The 20,605-nt window shown below is 39.0% G+C and overlaps 1 protein-coding gene across 2 annotated transcripts in view; it reads left to right on the top strand.

Annotated features, from left to right (window-relative positions):
* HLF (HLF transcription factor, PAR bZIP family member) overlaps window positions 1-20,142 on the top strand; it is a 50,860-nt gene extending 30,718 nt beyond the window's left edge. The window contains exons 3-4 of one of the 2 annotated variants that reach the window (XM_077458945.1): window positions 9,767-9,987; window positions 12,572-20,142. In XM_077458945.1, the coding sequence (XP_077315071.1) occupies window positions 9,767-9,987; window positions 12,572-12,787 (437 nt within the window). In that variant the 3' untranslated portion in view covers window positions 12,788-20,142. Of the gene's footprint in view, window positions 1-9,766; window positions 9,988-12,568 lie in introns of both variants that reach the window. The other variant, XM_077458944.1, reaches the window with a different exon arrangement.
* The last annotated feature ends 463 nt before the right edge of the window (window positions 20,143-20,605 follow it).

The raw sequence follows: 20,605 nt of genomic DNA, 5'->3' as shown, positions 1-20,605 counted from the left end.
CGTTAAAAAAAAAGCAGCTGTCACTGTAATACTCACCTTCAATCTAACTCTGTCCCCTGCAGTCATTTATTTTTGACACGGGATGGTGCTCTTCTTGCAGGTTGAATGATGTGCCCAGCATCATTTAGCCCACTTTCTGTGAGTGCCATAAACACGCTCCCCGGGGGGCAAGTCATCACTCCACTGCTGAACAAAACACTAAACTACTATAGGGCCTTTCAGTGCTGAAGTGAGGATTGCCTACTGCCCCTGCTGGACAGCAAGAGGAATAACCCATGATATCACTTGACTGGCCAGAAGGTGGGTGGTTGGTTGGGATTGGGGGAGGGGGGTGTAGACTGTTACAAAAAAAAGTAGAGTTGGGTTTTAAATAGAAAATGTATTTCTACAGTCTCTATCAGGGGTAGACTGACAACTCATGGGGCCCTGGGCAATAGGAGATTATGGGGCCCCCAGGCAATCTGAGATTATGGGGCCACACAGTATACAGTCACACAGTATACACATACATGTACACACACAGTATACACAGACATGTTTCTATTGGCTGAGAAGGTACTGGAGAGGTGGGGTAGCTATAATCTCAGGATTTTTAGACCAAGTGGTCTGCGTTGACATAGCTGAGTAATGGCCACACCCCTCATCACAAGTGTCATCACACAAACTTGTATTGGGGAGGAGAAGAGGGGGCGTGTCCGACCACTAGGCCTTACTCTGGTGCCTATTGGACTACAAAGTCCTATTTGAGCAACTGCTGTAACAGGAAAGGGGAGGCAAGCCTACAAAAATAGATCTTGTTCATAAAATGGCTATATATATTTCTACGACTTCTAAAGGCCTTTAAAGTGGCTGATGGGTTCATTTAGGTTGCAGCATTTACTAGGTAGCAGCACTCCAACTATTTTATGTGTCGTTTTGGTGAAGCAAATATTTATCAGGTTTTCTAGACAACATTATTTTATTAAATTACATTTGGAGAGGCGATGCCTACATGTCGCTAGCACAGGGAGGAGGGGGAATTGAAAGTTTTAATAAAATCATATTTAGCTTATCAGATCGGATACAATGTTACGATTGAGCCTTAGTCATCTGTGGCTGTTTGTGTCTCATTAGGTACCTTCGCTCCGTCTTGTAAAAGACTGTTTCATAACAAGTTGTTTTTCAGAAGACTTAGCCCAAATTTTACAGCTTAGCGGATCAGACTTCCTGAACAGCACATTGCTGGCAGTTTATTGAAGTAAATGGAGCGTACACTGACCTACATTACAACACATTTATTAACTCTGTAAGGTTGGCGTGGATAAGTGGCATGCTACCTTAGCTGCCCTCCTGCTGTCAGCATTTTTTAGTGTTCCAGTGTCCTACAGATCTGGGAATTTCTGGACAGGCCGGTTGGCTGCTCTGTGATCATTCTTAAAGTGGTTGGTAGAAATGGATATCACACCATGGAGGAGCATACAAACTTTTTTTTTGTCTTTTCCCCACAGTGGAGGTTTTGGTATATTTTGGAAGGGTAAAGTTTAAAGGGTTTTTTTTTCTATTAAGCATTATAGCAATGTGTGAAGGCTTGGGGCATTTTCCAAAATGTCTTTCATGGTAGGTGAGATCCCACTAAGTCCCCGGGTCTGCACACTTGCTATGGCCATTATGATGAGCTCTCACTCTCCCTGTTGGATTTTCTGTATTCTGTTTTCTGTACTGTAATGAACTGAATTTTCAGTTGAGTTTTAACACGCTAGTCATATCAGACGACGTATGTAAGGTTATAGAAAAGGCTAAAGACAGGCGTGCTTCAAATATAAATCCATCTCTGTACACTGAAGCACATATTCCGCAATGTCTTATTTGGGCCAGCTATAAAAAGACAACAGGACGTTTACGCTCCACATGCCTTTAAGAGTATGATAAGTGCCCAGGTGGTAGCCGAGAAGGGTTTAAATATCAAATAACATTTTTTTTAAATGTATGTTATGTAATTCAATCTTCCCGCTGTGATAAAGGCTATTTCTGGCTTCCCACATATATGATGCACACGCATACTTCGTCACAGCCACCTAAGCTGGAGTGGATTGGGTTATCCTAGGTGGATCTGATTGTTCCGTGTACACTTTGTTGACGGCTCGGGGATCAGGAAAGCTGTGTGTTATCAGTAAATGGATATACTGCAGAATGGGGCACGTGTCCACGGGGGCCAAAATAGATACAAAAGCACTGAGGCTGGCATAGGATTAGAGCACATCAAGGCACCGAGGTCATCAATGTTTTATCTCTCCCAAGAGATGGAACACATATTTATATATACGTCAGAGAGGGAAAGAACGGCTATGTTAAAACTAACCCCAGAGCATTACAAATATAATGTCTTTTCCACTTCATAAAGCTTAATATTCCTGTCTTCTCTAGATGTATCCAGTCTTCTTGAACCTTTTGAGAATCAAAACATATAAGTGGGATGTATTGTGGGATGCATGCTATCATACACTTGGGGACTTTAGTAGAGGTCCCATTAAATAAGCTGACCATACACGTGACAGTTTTAAATTTTTTCAAGCCGGTAAGACTCGCAAATACGATCACAAGTAATCGCTAGAAACTATAGAGTCTACTACCCATGAGTTTGCTTGATGACCACAGGAATTTGATTAATTGCAAAGTTAGAAACCACGAAATAAATTGATGGTTCAATACAGTTCATTCTAAGGTAAAATGGAAAATGAATTGAAATGAGAAAAAAATGGGGAAACTTTGTGGAAAGCCATTTTATTCTGCCGCATACCTTTGGGGTGATTATGATACCACCTTGTTGCAGACAACTGAAACCAATTTTTGATTTGGACATGGAATGAGATCAAACATTTATTAAATGGTGCTCTATTAAATGGTCATATGGACTGCCTCAATATGGCAAATGACAATTAATAGTGTATATTTCACCTTAGATTTCCATTAATTCGCTTAAATTAAAGGGTAATTCCACTCAAAGCTGATAATCTTCTTTTTAGTAGATGCTTGGAGTTACGCCAACTGGCAGTTTTCTCTCCTAGGGGACTCTGTCGGTGAGATCACTGCGGTGATTTCTTGAGTCTGCACACCTGCTGTAACTATTATGAAGGGTCACCCCTTTTTCTTCTGGAACTTTATGTAACTTATATTATGCAGAATATAAAGAGAATAGCTGGAATATACAACACCCAAAACTTGCAAATGGATTAAAAGTGTTGGGAATTATAAAAGGGAGATCTCACTGTTGAAGTTTCCAAGGCATGTAAGAAGCTAGGAAGAGAGTGAGGAGCTGGTCACACTCTTTTGGATGGTCACTGAGGTCAGTCATCACATCTGGTCATTGGGTTAGGCAACTCCACACCTATCCGGGGGTCTTTCCCGGGAAATCCAAATTTATTCAAACCAATAAAGGCACCAAACCAACATCCTAAAAACTCAATGTGTTTAATATTTTAACTGGTTACAGCACAAAGGCAAAAAGCTGCCAGCACTTTTAAGAATGAACACCCTCCTTGACCAGAGCTTAGAACACTGTAGTGGAGTGTTTGATGGACTCAATGCTCCTGAATGGACAATACAATGTCAGGAGTTAAAGTAAAACAATAGGCAAAACTTTTTTTTTTTTTTCATTTTGGATAGCTTAAAGTAGGGCTATAAACCCTGTAATGTTTATTTTTGCCATCTGTGTTTCATTGGGGAGATTTTCCTTCACTTCCTGTCCCAAAGCCAAACGGAGTGAGAGAAAATCCCTGCAAATTGAAGGAATCTCTTGGGGGGAGGTCATCAGAACTAGTGTCCCCATTGGATAATTTCCCCATCTATTACTTTTCTAGAGACAACCCAAAATTTGTGCTTTTTTTCACTTTTAATGATAATGGTAAACAGGGCAAATAGAGAGGGTAAATCTCCCTAATGGTGGCACAGACCGCAATAAAAACGGACAGGTGTTCTAATCCATCTCCACTTTATCCAAAGCTCCAAAAAAAAAGTTTTACCTTTACTTATACTTTAAGCAAAATGAGCAATCTGCCGTTACCTTTGCTAGCGTCAGCAGCAAAATACTATAAAAAAAAAAGCCAGGGGTTGACTCAGCACATTAAATTCCATCTATAATACCCATTTATGTGAATGTACAAAATATATATATATATATATATATATATATATATATATATATATATATATACATATAGCTCTGTGTAAATTTACAGGGCTATATAAGTACCTGTAATAACTACGTTTCTTTGTGGCCCCCATAATAACTGCGCTGCGGGATGGGGCAAAGAAGTGTCTTTTGCCTACATGCTTTGTGCAAAAAGGTAAGCCTCTTCCTTATTTCAAAAAGTTGGGAGGTATCGAGTGGCTTAGCTTTTGCTTTCTTTCATGTGTTCGACCCACTTCTCCTGTAATTGGCTCCTTATTTTAATCAGAGGGATTGAAATTACTGATAAATCACAGCACCGCAAAGGTTTTCATGGAAGGGTCTTGATGGACCAGAGTTAAAGGATTGCAGACTCTTGATAAGCTTGTTCTAATCTGCCTTGTCTTTGCCACCTGCCTGCTTGCTACAGTCCACCGAGCGCATGAGAAGGGTTAATTTCAGAGAGGATTACAAGGTAAAATTAGGATCGTGGACTGGTTTTAACAGCTCGACCCTGAGTGACTGTATCAGTTCCAGTAAATTAGATTGGAAAAACGTGTTAGTACCATAGGTGGACCTTTGTAGAGTACTTCTGCTAAGAAAGAACTTCATATAGAAACCGGTAGGGCATCAATTGTGCTAAAGTTGTCAGTTGTTGGCCAAATAAAGTCCACAGCCCTTAGTGCACCACCCCTGTTATTTGTTTCCTAAATTCATGTGTTACATTGCAATGTAGGAGCTCAGAGTAACCTCCTCGCCACTGAGTTGTGTGCAACCAACAGCAACCTCAGTAGGGAAGCAGGGGATTCAAGGGACTTTGAAAAACCTTTTCTTCTTCTGTCATCCAGCCATATGATTGTTGGGCTAGTGTTTCATTCATGACCCAGTTATTGCAGATAGTGAATGAGAAACTGCGTCACACCACCCGCCAACCACCAGCATGTGCACTTGCACAGTCTTTGTTCTTAAGGCTGTTATCCAAGGCTTGACCCTGAGTGAATGTACTAGTTCCAGTAAATAAGGCTCGAATTTAGACTAACTGAAGGTCAATCAACCCTAATTCGAGCCTTGAGTACCTATTGGGGCCACCCAGTTAAACAAAAGTTGAGTGTTACAGGAGACGGTGAAAAATTGTCGGCTGAATGGCAGCTGCATCTAATCAGATCGGGTATTCTGACGGCTGTAGGTGCCTACTGTCTGCATGCAAATAGCCAGCAGGGTATGGACGTCCATCTGAGATGTTTAGCATGGATTTTTTATTCATCCTGCTGCCATGAATGACAGAAATCTACGTGTGTATGGCCAGCTGTAGACGTGTCAGCCCTGAAAACCTGAGTGTCCTTTTCCCGTGAGTCTGGGCTCAGCCCATCCTTGTATCACCAGACTGAGAGAGATCCTCAGCTGTTGAGTGGGGAAGCTGAGAAAAGTCTAAACTCATTTTAGAATGTAAAAACATTAATAAAATGTGCATAAATTAGTTTTAAGTGTATAAATAAAACTATGAAAACATGGATTTTTTTTCCTAAATAAGAACCCTACTGAGCACTTGAACTTGAAATTATTATAATATAATGTTGGCTTTGATAGTTATCAAATAAGAAGAAAAAAAACAAGGAAGGTAAATTCTAAGTAGATTAAAGCTTTAATTTTTAATCTGTTATTTGACTAGAACCAAATGAGTTAAAGAATTACTAAACTCAAGAACAAAAATGCAATATATTGTAGTTCACAGTCCTTAAATGTGGTGGCTGCATTTGTTTTGTTTTCTTTTTTTTTTCAAGCTAAAAACATTTTCAGCAAATACAGAATATACCTGTTGGTTTGGCATAAAATGCAGTGTCCTTGTCACTTCCTGTAAGCTGCATCAAAGAGTATCTTTCTAACTAGGGATGCACCAATACCATTTTTTTACGAGTACCGATACTTTTATTTTAGCACTCGCCGATACCAATTACCGATACCTACCACAACTGTTTTGTTTTCACTTCAGCTGTCAGCAATGGTACAAAGCATTGAAAAGTTATTTATAAATTAAATAAATTGATTTGTTTTTTATTCTGCGCTTTTTCAATGTAAATGTGTAAATATATGTTAATATATATGTGTAAAAATATTCAGTAACAAAGAAAACAAAAACATTTTTTAACTGTTTATCATTTATAAAAAAAAGCAGGAAAACAATAATTAAATGGAGGAGAATAGGGAGTTTTTTAAGGCTGATTCGAGAAAATTAAGCGTTAATAAGGGGTTAAACGTAGGAACATTTGCTCATTCCTTTGATCTGCAGATGAAGAAACAGAAAGATACAAAAAGAAACAATGTTTCTTTTTATTTTAGTGTTTCAGGGTTTGTTTGTTTTTCTGACAGCTCCAATTACCAGACTTCTTTAACAGTTCAGTTGTCAACAGAGGAGACTCACCGACAGCTCAAAGAACCGAGCTTGAAAGTTTTGGTTTTAGGTATCGGTGCATTTGCGCGAGTACTGATACTTGTGAAAATACTTGGTATCGCAAACTTATTTCTAACTATCTTCTTTAAACTACCAATTGCTCTGCCCCCTTGTAATAGAAATAAAGAGATACAGACATGTTTGTAGTCCATATTGGGAAAGCAGAGTAACAATCATGGCTCCCTCCATAGATACAGTGCAGGTGTAGCCAGCCGGGGACAGAAAGTGTGTTATTTGCTAGATTACCAGGTGAAACTAAAAAGGAAAAAAAGAAAAAAAAAGAAAACTAATTTAACCACCACCCCAAGGACCAATAAGCTGTAATATATATTGTTTGGCTTTGGGTTTAGATACACTTTAAAGGGCTGTGCCATGCTTGAGGCAAGATGAGGTGCCCTCTAGTGGTGGCATTGGACAGATTTTATTCTTTCTATGCCATTTTCCTGCCTAAGGTGGATTAAAAAAAATGTGGCAATGGAGCAATGACACAGTTATGGATTTAACCCTCTGCTGAAACCTAAAGCAGCCCGCAAGTCACAGACAAACTAGAAAAATATTTAAATTACCATGCAATATAGGCGTATTGATATTGATACACCCTGCATGCTTTTTCATTTGTGGCGGCCTCCAACACATTGGCTGTTGGGCGGTGGCTGGAATTTTCAGAAATGATGGTACAGTGATGCAGAAAAAAAAAACATTAAGTTAGAATTAAATAAAACGTCTGCTGTCTCTCTCTGAAGAGATCATGTGATTGCATGAAAGCTATTTCTGTTCCTGGCAAATTTCAGAGTCACGCCAATCAAGCACTTGGACGACTCCTTAATCAGACTGCTTTCTCTACCCTTTTGGGTTGATTGCTGCCTCCACAATAAAAAAAAAGAGATTTTAATCAGGATTTTCAGCTGGTTAACGACAGTTTAGAACTGTGATGCGTCTGGGTGGGAAGATATTTGACTTCTGCCCTCTGCTGGGAGACAGCGGTATAGCCGCTCAGCAGGAGGTGCATAGAAAGATAAATCTTTAATAAGGCAAAATGTGCTACATTCTATTTTTTGGAATAGTCATAATAAGAGACTCCACATCAACAAATGTGTGCCTGTGATCTGCCTCATGGATCAGATTATCTACTGAGAATCATCAGTATTAAAGTAAATCTAAATGCAGAACTTTTAAAATTAATTTTGGATAGCATAAGGGAGGGTTAAAACTAATGTCATTTTTTTTTTTTTGTCCGCTTTGTCTTATTAAAAAGATTTTCCTTAATTTCCTGTCCTGTGGACTCCACAGGAAGTAAGAGAATATCTTTCCAATGTGAGGGATACGGCTTCATAGATAGTTGTAATGGGAACCCTATTCCCATTACAACTATTGTCCCTATGGGAAGATTTCCCCTTTATAGCTATACCTTTCATTCCCGGTGACATTGTTGATCAGATCAGGGAATCTCCATAACAGGGACATAGACAGCAATAAAACAACCTGACACCTCACCAAATTAAAACGAAATGTTGCCTGTCGCAGTTATAAATGAAGTGAATGGATAAAGGTGTTCTTTGGGGGAACAATGAAAGCTATATGTCACTTTAAAAGCAGCTCAGGATGTGTGGCACTTTAAGCGTGAGAAAAAAATAATAATTCTGTACGAAAAAAGAAAAAGGATTGCAGCCACCGCATCTAAAGACTGTAATGCTGCAATATATTACATTTTATTTCTTGGGTTTAGACAGGGGAGAACTTATAACGGGAAGCTGAAGACCACTTCTAAAACATATGAAGACCTCTGTTTTTATCAGAGAAGAAGCAAGGTTTAATTAGTTGTGTGGTAGATAGCAGATCAGGGGAATATCTTTATGCACAGTTAATTGGTCCTCCTGTGTGCTAGTTATAAAGTGATTAAATATACCAGGCGACTTTGGAGCTTTAAATCAGCCATATTCCAGATACTGGAGTTAGCATTGAATGACATAGCATGTCAGCTCTTTAAAGTAGATCTAAACCAAAATGTTTTTTTTTTTCAGTTTCGCATAGAGTAGGAAATGGTTAAAAGCCAAGCCAGAATTGTTATCTATTTGTACTGTGTGTGTCCCATTGGGGGAGATTTGTTTTCTCTTCCTGCCTTGGAGAGACAACAGGAAGTGCGAGGAAATCTCTTCAAACTTAGGGAAAATCCCCCTTTAGATAGGAACAGCGTTTTTGGATCCTAGTCTCAACCCACCTCAGCAAGCCTGCTCTGAAGCTGTCACTGTGCTGAGCCAGTCATAAGAGGCCGAGGCATACCTGGCCTTTTAGCCGCAAGTATGCATGCCCCTTGTACATGTGTGGCTGCGGGACAACTATATAGTGCAAGGGCCTGCCTAAAGGCATACACATTCAAAGTGTTTAGGTTTGACCTCACATTATATGGTTTTGGTAAATCTAAAGGAAAATTGTACAAGAAAGTTGTAAAATGTATGACCAGCCTTAGGCGGGCCATAGACAGTGCACATTTCCTTCCTGCAACCACGGGTTGCAGAAAAGAAGTTCACACAATTCTTCCATCAACACTGACAGTGCTGACAGGGAAATCCCTCTTGCTGAGCCATTGTCTGCACCTGGCGGGAGGGGGCGGGGGAAGCTGTCCCCCGCTGGGAGAAGACAGTGATTATTACTAGTGTCTATAGCAGCTGCTAGCGATAATCGCATGAGAATCTGGCAGGCTGGTTTTACCCAAGTTGATCGGTCCATCAATTTGGTACATTTAGCCTGCCCAAACACAGTTTGAAACTTGGCCAGTTCCTGCTGAACCAGGCCAAGATTCAAAGTGTTTATGACCGGCCTTAAACAGTTGACACTGGATCGGGTGTGCCCTTTGGAAGCTTTCCTTTAGCTCCTGTTCCGGTAACAACTCAAAAATGTTGGATTTAACATCATTTTCTGTTACAGTTACAGTGGTCACCAAGACAAACAATGAGGGTGAATCTTTCAACACTACATGCTGTATCCAAGCCTAAAAAAAAAGTTGGCCTAAACTTTATATACAGTTTAAGATACCAGTTAATTAATGTTATTCCCTATCTTTGAATGCTATGAATGTTATGAATTATATATATATATATATATATATATATATATATAATTACGTAAAGAATTGTTGTCTTAAAAAAAAATTTTATTGTGCTCTTTTTTTCCAGGTCAAATTTTGCCCACAAGCCGAAACACGCCAAGCCCAATTGACCCGGAATCCATCCAGGTAGCCGTGGGCTATGAACCAGACCCAGCAGATCTGGCCATTTCCACCATTCCAGGGCAGGAGATGTTTGACCCACGGAAACGCAAATTTTCAGAGGAGGAGCTTAAACCACAGCCAATGATCAAAAAGGCTCGTAAAGTGTTCATTTCTGAAGAATTGAAGGTAATTTGGAAACGGTGTGAAGGATATATTAGTTGTTAAGAATTTCGGTGTAGGATTGCAGTGGCATCTCCTGGGGTCAACTTTGGTAATAGTCAGTCCAAGCCATACTTATGTCTATGTTAGAGTAGTGTTAATATTTTAAAGGATATTGGTGGGTAGCAGACATTATATGCTATATAGCGTAAAGTTTTTTTGGACACCTGGCTTGAAATTGTTGGTAAATGAAGATATTTAATAGACATGTGCTCAGGTGTGTTTAGATTCTAATCTGAACCCCCTGAATGAGCCCGCCAGGAAGTTCTCAATGTACTGGGTAAATCATGAGCACCCAAGGCATTTCCCACCCCACAGCTGCAAGTATACATGCCCTTGTATGCTACAGGCTGAAGGGTGGGGAATGCCCAGCCACTTATGATTGGCCCAGTACATGGTGGGCTTGCTCAGGTGGGTTCGGACTAGGACCTGAACACACCTAAACTCATCCCTGGTATTCAGTAAAGTTGTGGTCAGGGATCTGTGTGGGCCACTCAAGTTCCTCTATACCAGGCATATGCAATTAGCGGACCTCCAGCTGTTGCAGAACTACAAGTCCCATGAGGCATAGCAAGACTCTGACAGCCATAAGCATGACACCCAGTGCCATGATGGCTCTTGTAGTTTTGCAACAGCTGGAGGCCCGCTAATTGCATATTCCTGCTCTTTACCATACTCATCAAACCTCAGCCAAACATTTGTGTTCATTGCTATAGAAAGTGAGGGGAGAGGCGGACAGTGTCTCAGGCAGATGCAGTTGTCACCTCATATCTCAGGGGTAACACAATTGACTGAAACAGGTTTTCTTTTGCTGCAGCAGTAGGGTGGGGACTCTATAGCTTTGCGATGTAGAAATGGCAATTTCAGAATGCATGTCTCTGTTAATCCGTGGGAGATATTCAGGGCTTTTTTTAGCAGGAACTAGGGGGAACTCCGTTCCACCACCTCTGGCTCAGGTCTTCTGCTCCCTTATCACCACTATCACTTGGTAACACTGAAGTCCAGGTTCCATTTACAAGTGATAGATTATCTCCAAATATCTCCCACAGGTCAGATCTCCTGCGCAGATCCCACTGAGTGCCGGACAGGGACAAGGGAAATACAGAATGGGTGCCCAGGGTTCAGTGCAGTCATGGGCAGGCAAGGCTGCACCCTCTGTGGTCTCCATTTTTTCCCTGGTGACCAGTTGTTACTGCATGATTTCCCTTGTAAGTGACTGTAGTATAGTATAGTATGCTGGGAGGTACTACAGCCGGATAGGTGCTTCAACTTAATAGTGCAACAAACGTAAGACATATGACAGATGGTGGAGTTTTTAAGGAGGGGGGAGAAGATGAGGGCAGTGGAGGGAGCGGGTTGTATGCAGAGGGAGGAGCTACTATTTGATGCCATTTGCCAGGTATGTATGGTTGAGTTCCTGCACCTACTCGCTGAGAAAAAAAAGCCCTGGAGATCTTACAGACCAAGATTCAGCCCACCAAAACCCAACCGTAACTTAAATAAGAGGACTGACCTTTTAATTAAATTACCTTGTTCCGGTTTTTAGATGCGTCACCCGCTTGTCATGTGATACGCCACGATCACTTGTCTGCATGTGCCGTTAGCTTAGCACAGCTTCATGTGAGCTTATTGTGAAGAGTACAAAAATAAAAAGCAATTTCATTATTTTTTTTTGTAACCTGACTCTTCCACATCGCCCCAAGCCAACGACGCACAATGTCTCCATTTCTCTTTAATCACATCAGCCGCACCGGTCACTTATCAGTAAACTTAATCCCCGGGGCTCACTCTTCCATTACAGCAGGCTGATTGGCTGTTTGATTCTACAGGGGGGGTAAGGAGATTAAGCATGTCAATCGCCTCTGGAGGGCACGTGACCTCCGCTCGCCATCCTTGGCCAGAATACAGCAGGATTAAAAGATTTGCTTTTTTTTTTTGCAATTTGTTAAAATAAGCATGGAGGGGATTCAGGTGCCTGCATATTTAATTGCATTGGATCTGATTTTCAGGCAGGTGAACTAGATGGCAGACTAAAGACTGCAGATGTGTTCTTCGCTTGTTTTATAGCCGGGGGCAAGTAGTCGTAGGTGGCACTCTCTGGTTACATGATAGCATGTTCTCTTGAAGGGATTTTTAGAGCATGGGTGTTGATATGTTTAATGATTTGTTGTTAAAAGTCCACTAAACCCTAAATGAAAAAGTTACATTTTGCGGAAGAACTGCTAATATCTTTGTACAGTGCCTTGAAAAAGTATTCACACCCCTTGAAATTTTCCACATTTTGTCATGTTACAACCAAAAATGTAAATGTATTTTATTGGGATTTTATGTGATAGACCAACACAAAGTGGCACATACTTGTGACGTGGAAGCAAAGTAATCTGTGTTTTCAAAGGCATTTGGTACACACAGCGATCCATTGTGACTAATAGAATAATATATCTAAATTACAGTATTCATTTGTGTAATTCAAGTTTGAATAATGTACAAGTAATACTTTGTTTTTCCAAGTCTAACATCTATTTCTTTGTGTCCTTGAACCAATGAGCAGGATGAAAAATACTGGGCTAGGCGCAGAAAGAACAACATGGCCGCCAAGAGGTCAAGAGATGCACGGAGGCTAAAAGAAAACCAGATCGCCATCCGAGCCTCGTTCCTCGAGAAGGAGAATTCCGCCTTACGGCTGGAGGTGGCTGACCTCAGGAAAGAGCTGGGAAAATGCAAAAACATTTTGTCAAAGTATGAAGCCCGACACGGGCCTGTCTGAAAGCCTTGATGGCTACGGAGAGACACGGACAGCTTCATCTCTGCCGCGTAGCACTAAAACACATACCGACCTAATTCTGTCATCAGCACTTTACTGGAAGCAGAAATTGACTTGTAATTTCTCTTTTTTTACCATTACTATTTCATTATTTTTTTTTTTCTCATTTGTGTTTTCGTCTCGGCACTTTCCATACTACGAAGCGCTTTATGAAAAGGGTATCACTTACCTTGACTGTGTATAATAATGAAAAGAAAGAAACATCTGCTGTAGCAAATTGCTTTTTTCCCTCATTTTGCTCTGGAAACTGAAACACACTAGTGACACTTAAGCAAAATAGAGCAAGAAGAACTTACAGAAGAATATAATGACCTTTGTTGACTTTGCAAGTCGTGGTCTGAGATGTATAAATTGTTCATCCAGCGTTGTCTATTGTGTCATATGTTCATTATACTGCAGTGTCTACATCAATGAGGAATGAAATATATACAGTAAATACTAATTTGTCATTTTACTAAAATGTTGTTTTTTGGGTACAAGGCACGGATAAGAGCTTTCTGAAGGATTGCATTCCTGTTCCCTTATTTTGGATGTGTTTAACAGATGATACAAACCTCTGGACCACTTAAAGAAAATACACCCGTTTCTGTAAATTCCTGCAAGCTGAACAAAGTATTGGCTTCTCTTATAGGGGCTCCAGGGGTGCAATCTTTGCAGGGAAGTCCCATCTTTGCCCACCCACTACAGTCATTCTTCTTCTTTTTGGACCATTCATTTATTTTACACTAAAAGCTAATTTTGTGAGAGCTGAACCCTGACTAATGCAGCAGTCGTGTTGAAACTATTAGACACAGGTGGGAGCTTCAACACCAAAGTTCTCAAGAATTATAAGAAGCCAGTATGTGATTCAGCTCACCTCTATCTGTAACTGAAGGTGAATATTTAATGGACCAATTATATACCATAAAGATTATGTTAGTGTCCACTGTCAACTGCTAATCTGATGAGGTTAGAGGATGCAGAGGATGGAATATGAGCTCATATTGTTGGTGTGTACTTAAATTTTGCATAGGAGCAGACACCACAATTATCTCTATTAGATAGAAAACCTAATTCTGTTCTCCTCTCTAAATTTAATTTCACTTTGTTACCGGGGCCAGCCTTTAAGTCTATGCCCTACTCACTGCCATTCTTTTCTCTCCTCTTTTTTTCCCAAGCTAAATACCAACAGTCTTGCTTAGTATACAACACAGAAAAGTGTTGTAGCCTATAGCAACCAATCTGTTTTTCCTTTAATGAGCCCACACTAATACTAGACACACTTTGATTAGCTGCTGACGCTGTGGGTGCTACATTTTGTATGCAGCACTTTTCTTCTTGCACATGTACTTTTTCTTCAATACAGATTGGAGTTCTCCTTTAGGACTATTTTGGAACCTGATGTTGGGGTGCCATGAAATAAATAACTACACACATACTGATAACAGGGAGTTGAACTGATTTATGCAATCACCGTGCAGCACTACTAAGCAGAATGCACAGCATGCATCTGTAATGAGCAGATATGCTTGCCATTATGTGCATACAATTACAAACTATTTTCCGGACCACATGAGACAGATTATTTGCATTAAGCTGATCATGTCTATCTAAAAACCATGTAAAATACTATAGAATCTCTTTAAAGCACTGCCCTGATTTTTTTTTTATTATTGTAATGGCATACTTCTTTCATCAGCCTGCACCAGAATGCCTTTTCGCAGTTCCTCCCTAACAGTATAGAGTATACAATGAATTTTTACATTCTTTAACAAGGTCCTTTAAAACTGTTTAGGTGACCTGATTTTACAGGGTTCAGTAGTTTAATTTGATAGCTACCTGATTGTTAAATAACATCTATGAGACAAAAAAAGGCAGTAAAAGGGATAAGCAGCTTTGTCATCTACAAATTGAAATTGCTTGAGTTACAATCTGCTTATGTCTACATATGAACTGGTTTTTCGGTTTTGTACCTCAAGGACAGTTTAAAAAACAACATGGGTGAAGATGAAAATTCATTGGTACATCATGATCATTTTCCTCTAAGTGTTCTCTATGCACAATGTGAATGCTTTATTGGAATATTTATTGTGCAATATTGGGCTTTTCAGCAATACCTGGCCTGACAGCCCAAGCAAAGCAATTATTGCTACAGCATCCGAACTGACGTCTGCCAGGCTTTAGGGGACAAGTCATCATCACTCTGTGATATTCTTCCCTAACATGTATGTGTAAGGCACCCCCACACAGATTCCTGGGTTCACACAATTATTTTTGGGGTCTCAACCAGAACATTTGTAGCTAATTTTGCAAAATAAAAACTTGCAGCGACCTTTAATGAGCCGTTTTTTCTGGGGATTGACCTCCTTATGGGTCTTTACCCTTGTTACCTTCTGGTGAGTTATCCATTTATTTCTGTTGACGATCATTAAGAAGAGAAATTATGTAAATATGTCCATGCCCTCTAGTCAATTCTTTAAAGAATTATATAGAGGAATCACTTGAATTCATCACAACAGTAGCCCCAGATTTAAGCCTAGTTTAGAAACAAATTACTTTAACCAGCTTTAAATCTTATCCTGTAGGTAGAAGAATGCAAGAGACCAAGATAGTATTACACCTCAGTCCAAAAATCAAACATTTGATAATAAATATTTATGGTTAATGGTTAATGCAAACTGCAGTGATAATGAACATGGTTACAGTACATTGACGACATTCAAATTCTTGTCATATATATATATATATATATATATATATATATATGCTATGATGTTTTTGTCATTGTTTCTTATTTCAAATAAATAATTACAATTAATTAGTAATTACATACAGCTGTTCATAAACTCTACCATTAGTGCAGTTCATTTATTACAAATGCCCGAATTTATTGCAGCTGTAGGCCACGATGTGCACCTACAGGCTTAACTAATAAGGCTGCAGAAAGGGCAGTGATAATGACCAAGCACAAAGCCACCAATCAGCATTTAAATAAGCAAGAGCTGCAATTTTCACCTTATTAGCTAAGCCCAGTAGTCCACATTTACACCACTCACAAAAGCCTTTTATCTTTCTTAACTACTGTATTTTTAACAATAACTGTTTGTACAGCTTTTACTTTTGTAAAAAAAAAAAAAAAAAAAAAAAAAACAACAAATGTGTTTTAGTGTTTTAAAATTCAATTTGTACTTTTTGTGATGTCATTTTAAATCTGGTAGCTGTGAAACAAGTTTAATTTGCAAAAATGCTTTTTCTTTGTGTGTGAGCTGCAAATACAGCAGCCTTATTTTCTCTGTATATTTTGATTTTGGGTTAATGATGGAACTGTAGTGTTGAATGGATCTGAAGCCCGAAAACACAAGCAAGGACTGCATATTTTTGTATTTTTGGAGCTCTTATGCTGGTCATGACACATTTAATATTTTCACTTTAAAGACTACTTGAAGAGAAACCTGTATGAAGAAATGTGTAGGCTACCATTGCTGACCTCATTTAGTATAGAGGACCTTCTTTAGAAGTATGGAGGCCACCAATGCCAATTCAGATTGGCATTGGTGGCCTCCATACTTCTTCAACATAGGTTTCCATTAAAAGGACAGTTAACCTAAAAGGATGTTTTTCTATATTACACAAGAGTTCCATTATTAACATTTGATTCTCTAAAGGTGAAACATTTCGGGTGATAGTCAGAGCTTACAATCGCTGTGTTAATCATAGGGGCATGGCATTTGCCTACACACACACTGAAGGCCATTGAAGGCTTTGATAAACCAACATCTAAAGTACCTCTAAACCCAATTACTGAAATCTCATATAAGTTTTAAAGTGTTGATATCATTCCAAAAAACTCTGTAGCTTTTATTTAAAAAAATACTTGGTGACCTTGGCAGAAATCCTTTGTGACCTTGTAAAATTTCTGTAAATTTTAACTGTTCTGCACTGAACTCTTAAAACAGTATTATCAGCCCTTTCCTGTTGTCCTCTGTGAACTACACAATACTCAATACTCCCCCTTTTAGGTTATGATGCTGCAGAGAGGCATGGTGTTCTATAGTCCAGATAAGGTTGGTGACAAGGCTTCCATAGATGAGCATTGTCACCCTAGTACAGAAGGTGTATTACTGGCAGGATCACCAGGTGAAAATAAAGGAAAAAAAAACTAAAAAGATACAATTGCAGCAACCACATTTAAAGAAACGAGTGAGCTAAAAATTATTATTACGTTTTGGTTCTTGGGTTTAGATATGCTTTGATTTTATTATAGTTGAGTTTGTATAGCTTGTTTAGTGATACAAACTGTATAAAAATGTAAAGGAAAATGTGGAAAATGACAAACTGGAATTATATTTCAGAACAAGCCATGACATAGTCATTTTTCTACCACACTTCCCAAAAAAAGAGTCTTATTTATCGAAATGTCACTACAGCAGCAACAGAAAGTGGTGGGTTTCATTGGTTATATTTGCACAATCCTGGCCTCAGGTTGACTTTGTATATGAATGAATGTGAAAGAAGCTTGTAATATATAAGAAAGGTAATGGTGTTGTCTTATACCATGGTTACTTCTAATAATTTCATGTTTTTTTTTTTTTTACTATGAAATACACTTGTACAGTCTAAATATATTTTAAAGGCTTGTCGCACAATGGCTTCCTTTAGGTGAAGTCTTGACAAGACATTGTATAGATGGAAAATGAAAGAAATTTAAATATAGAGTATGTATTATTGTGTTATATTGTGATTTTTTTTTTAACATATTCTGTTACAATAAAAATATATTGCTTTCCCAAGGCAACATTTGAATGTTAATTATGCTACTGAACTTTTATTATTGGGGTTTACCATTTTAAAAATGATCAACAACCTATTAATCTGTTTCATGTAGATGATAAAGTATATACATTTCTATTTGTGGATAAGGTTTAGATGGAGAGATAGTATTAATATGACCAATTCGGTATAAAAGGTCTCCTTATTTTTGACAGCTTGCACTAGTGGTAAATGATGTATTGCTGGTTCTTCAATATTATGCTTTGAAACTTGTAGCTAGCTACATAATTCAAAATGAAGCACATTTAAAGTGCACTTGTCATAAGAACAGCATGGACGTTATCATTCCTTCTGAAAATGTTAATAGCTTGGCTATTTAGGTGGAATTGGGCTTTAAACTTGAGCTCTAACACCCCTTTCACACCAGGGCGTTTTGCAGGCGCTATAGCGTTAGAAATAGCAGCTGCAATCCGGCCTAAAGAAGCTGCACCATTGTGTGTAGTGTGAAAGCCCCGAGGGCTTTTACACTACAGCGGTGCGCTGGTAGGACGTCAGAAAAAAGTCCTGCCAGCAGCTTCTTTGGAGCGGTGAAGGAGCGGTGTGTTTACCGCTCCTCCACCGCTGCTCCCCATTGAAATTAATGGGGCAGCGCTGTAATGCCGCCGGCAAAACGCCGCTATTGCGGCGTATTGCCGGCGGTTTTAACCCTTTCACGGCCGCTAGCGGGGGGTAAAAGCGGCCGAAATGCGCCGCAAATCCGGCGGTAAAACGCCGCTAAAAATAGCAGCATTTTACCGCCAACGCAAAGGGCGGTGTGGTGTGAAAGGGCTTTAAGAGAAGGCATGCCATTACATGTTTTCTATTTGTCCAGAATGTAGTCCAGTGGTGGTATATTACATATTACATAAATATATTTTAGTGATGTCTCTCTATGTCTCTCTATGCATTCTATAGTCTCGCGGTTGCTGCTATTCTGGTAGGTTTGCTGCTGTTTTGGATTTCCTGGTGCCTTTTGTCATGTTTGATAGGACCATATGAAATTTAACTAAGTCACAAATGTCGAAATATTGGCAAGCTTTGGAGAGACAGCTAAGATAATTGAATCATTGGTGTAAGGGCATAATAGGAAAATTAGATAATGGGTCTGTATACTTAGACTCAACAAAATAATACCCAACAAGTGTCAGTGGAGCCTGTGTACAGCTTTGAGTGCTTTGTCTGTCCCAGATAGTAAGCAATTGTTCTGCAAGTTTGAAAATAATTTGCTAATATATTGCTAAACTTGTCAGGTTTCATACGTTTGTTGCAACAATTGCAGCATGTCCGCATTGCATGACTCCAGATCAACTTTCTTTGTAAACATTCTGCAAGTCTGCTGCAAGTTCTGGTTCAGTTATCTTGTGCAATAGTCATCCCACCACAGGGGTCGCTGTGGCTGAATTTCCATGCTGTAGACTTGCAGAGCACATGCTGTAGACCTACGGAGCTCTTTCTGTAGACTCACAAACTGCAAATTTGCTCTTGCTAGAGACTTGCAACGCAAATTTGCTTCAAATTGGAAAAGTGGCAGTTAGAACGTGTCCTTCAAGTGCTCTGCAAGGGTACAACTTGCCAGTGAAAATGTGCAGCGAGTTAACAGACTTAAAATTTAACACTGCCACAAATTTGTGGTAAGCTATCTGGGGTATTGAGTCTAATGCTTAGGATTTGGTGAGTACAGATGAGCATTAGCAAAGAACACTAGTTAGATGCTATGACTCCATACTACACTGGAGTAAGGAAATACAGGTACATGCTATTCATAAAAGGAGTCCTTTCAAGCAAAGGTTCAACCTTGAAAGTGTTGTACTACCCATTGACATGCCATTAACTGCAATCTTGTGCACTTCTAAATAGTGTGCTTTTTGGTGGTACATATGGTATTGGCTTAATAAAGTCAGATTGAGGTGCTTCTTCCAAATGGGGTTTGTACCACTCATAGCAAATTAGTACAAAAATCAACAGAGGGCTTGGTTATGGACAAGAGTTGCCCAAAACTTTGTTAATAGGGGATATCTTCAAGACTATTTTAAAACTTTCAGAAAAAAATATTTGGAACAGATTATTCCAATTGTCAGTTCATATGCCATTCTGTTAAATAAATGTTGAAAGTATATAATGCTTTATTTAAAAGATGTTTTATTTTTGGAACAAAGGCAGGGTTGTTTTAAGACTTGTATAGTCTATAACAATCCTCAAGAAGTCAACTCAGAACCTAAATAATAGATGCTCTATTTTTCTATGGAAGAGTTATTAGTAGCATGTTGAGAACTCATGGGGAAATAATTTAGCTGTATTTGTATATACTGATATTGACCACGTAGGATGTACTTTCCACACGCATGAACTTGGAAATAAGAGGTCAACCATTGTATAAGATAGACAACACCATGAACACTGATTTAAAATGATAAAGATCTATATGTTTATTTTATGGATTTATTTGAAGATTATTAGAACCGGTCATTCCTTTTGTTTGTTTTTGATGTATAATAAACTTGTAAAAAATGGATATGTAGTGCATTATTATTTTTATTATTATTATTATTAGTAATGATTGCACTGTTTTTTTCTAAACTGAGTTTCTCATTGGATTAGGACAGTGTGTGCATGAAGGCATGGACCTGCTGAAATGAATTGCTAAAGAGGTCTTTTGGACCCCTTAACAGATCACTTCCTTACACACTTCTTACACACTTCTTACACACTTCTTGAGTTCCAACTTTTTTTTGGGGGGTATTATTTTTATTGGTTTTCGTACACAAATACAAAACAAAGTACAACAGACAATCATCACTAAAATGTCAAGAGCCAGCAGCCGATATGACTCCATTAAATGCATTCAGGTTTCCCATACAAGGATATGGTTTCACTTCACAGTAAATACACACAGTAAGTAATGCCACAACATAACTAATAAAGTCTCCTGACCAAAAAATACAATAACTCCGCTGACTTTCAAAGGATCCCCAC

Source organism: Lithobates pipiens, unplaced genomic scaffold (genome assembly GCF_037356315.1).
Source record: "Lithobates pipiens isolate NorthernLeopardFrog02 unplaced genomic scaffold, aLitPip1_a1.2 Scaffold_28, whole genome shotgun sequence".
In the NCBI taxonomy this organism is placed as follows: Eukaryota; Metazoa; Chordata; class Amphibia; order Anura; family Ranidae; genus Lithobates; species Lithobates pipiens.
The sequence above is the reverse complement of the archived record's forward strand: the minus strand, read 5'-3'. Positions and strand labels throughout refer to the sequence as shown.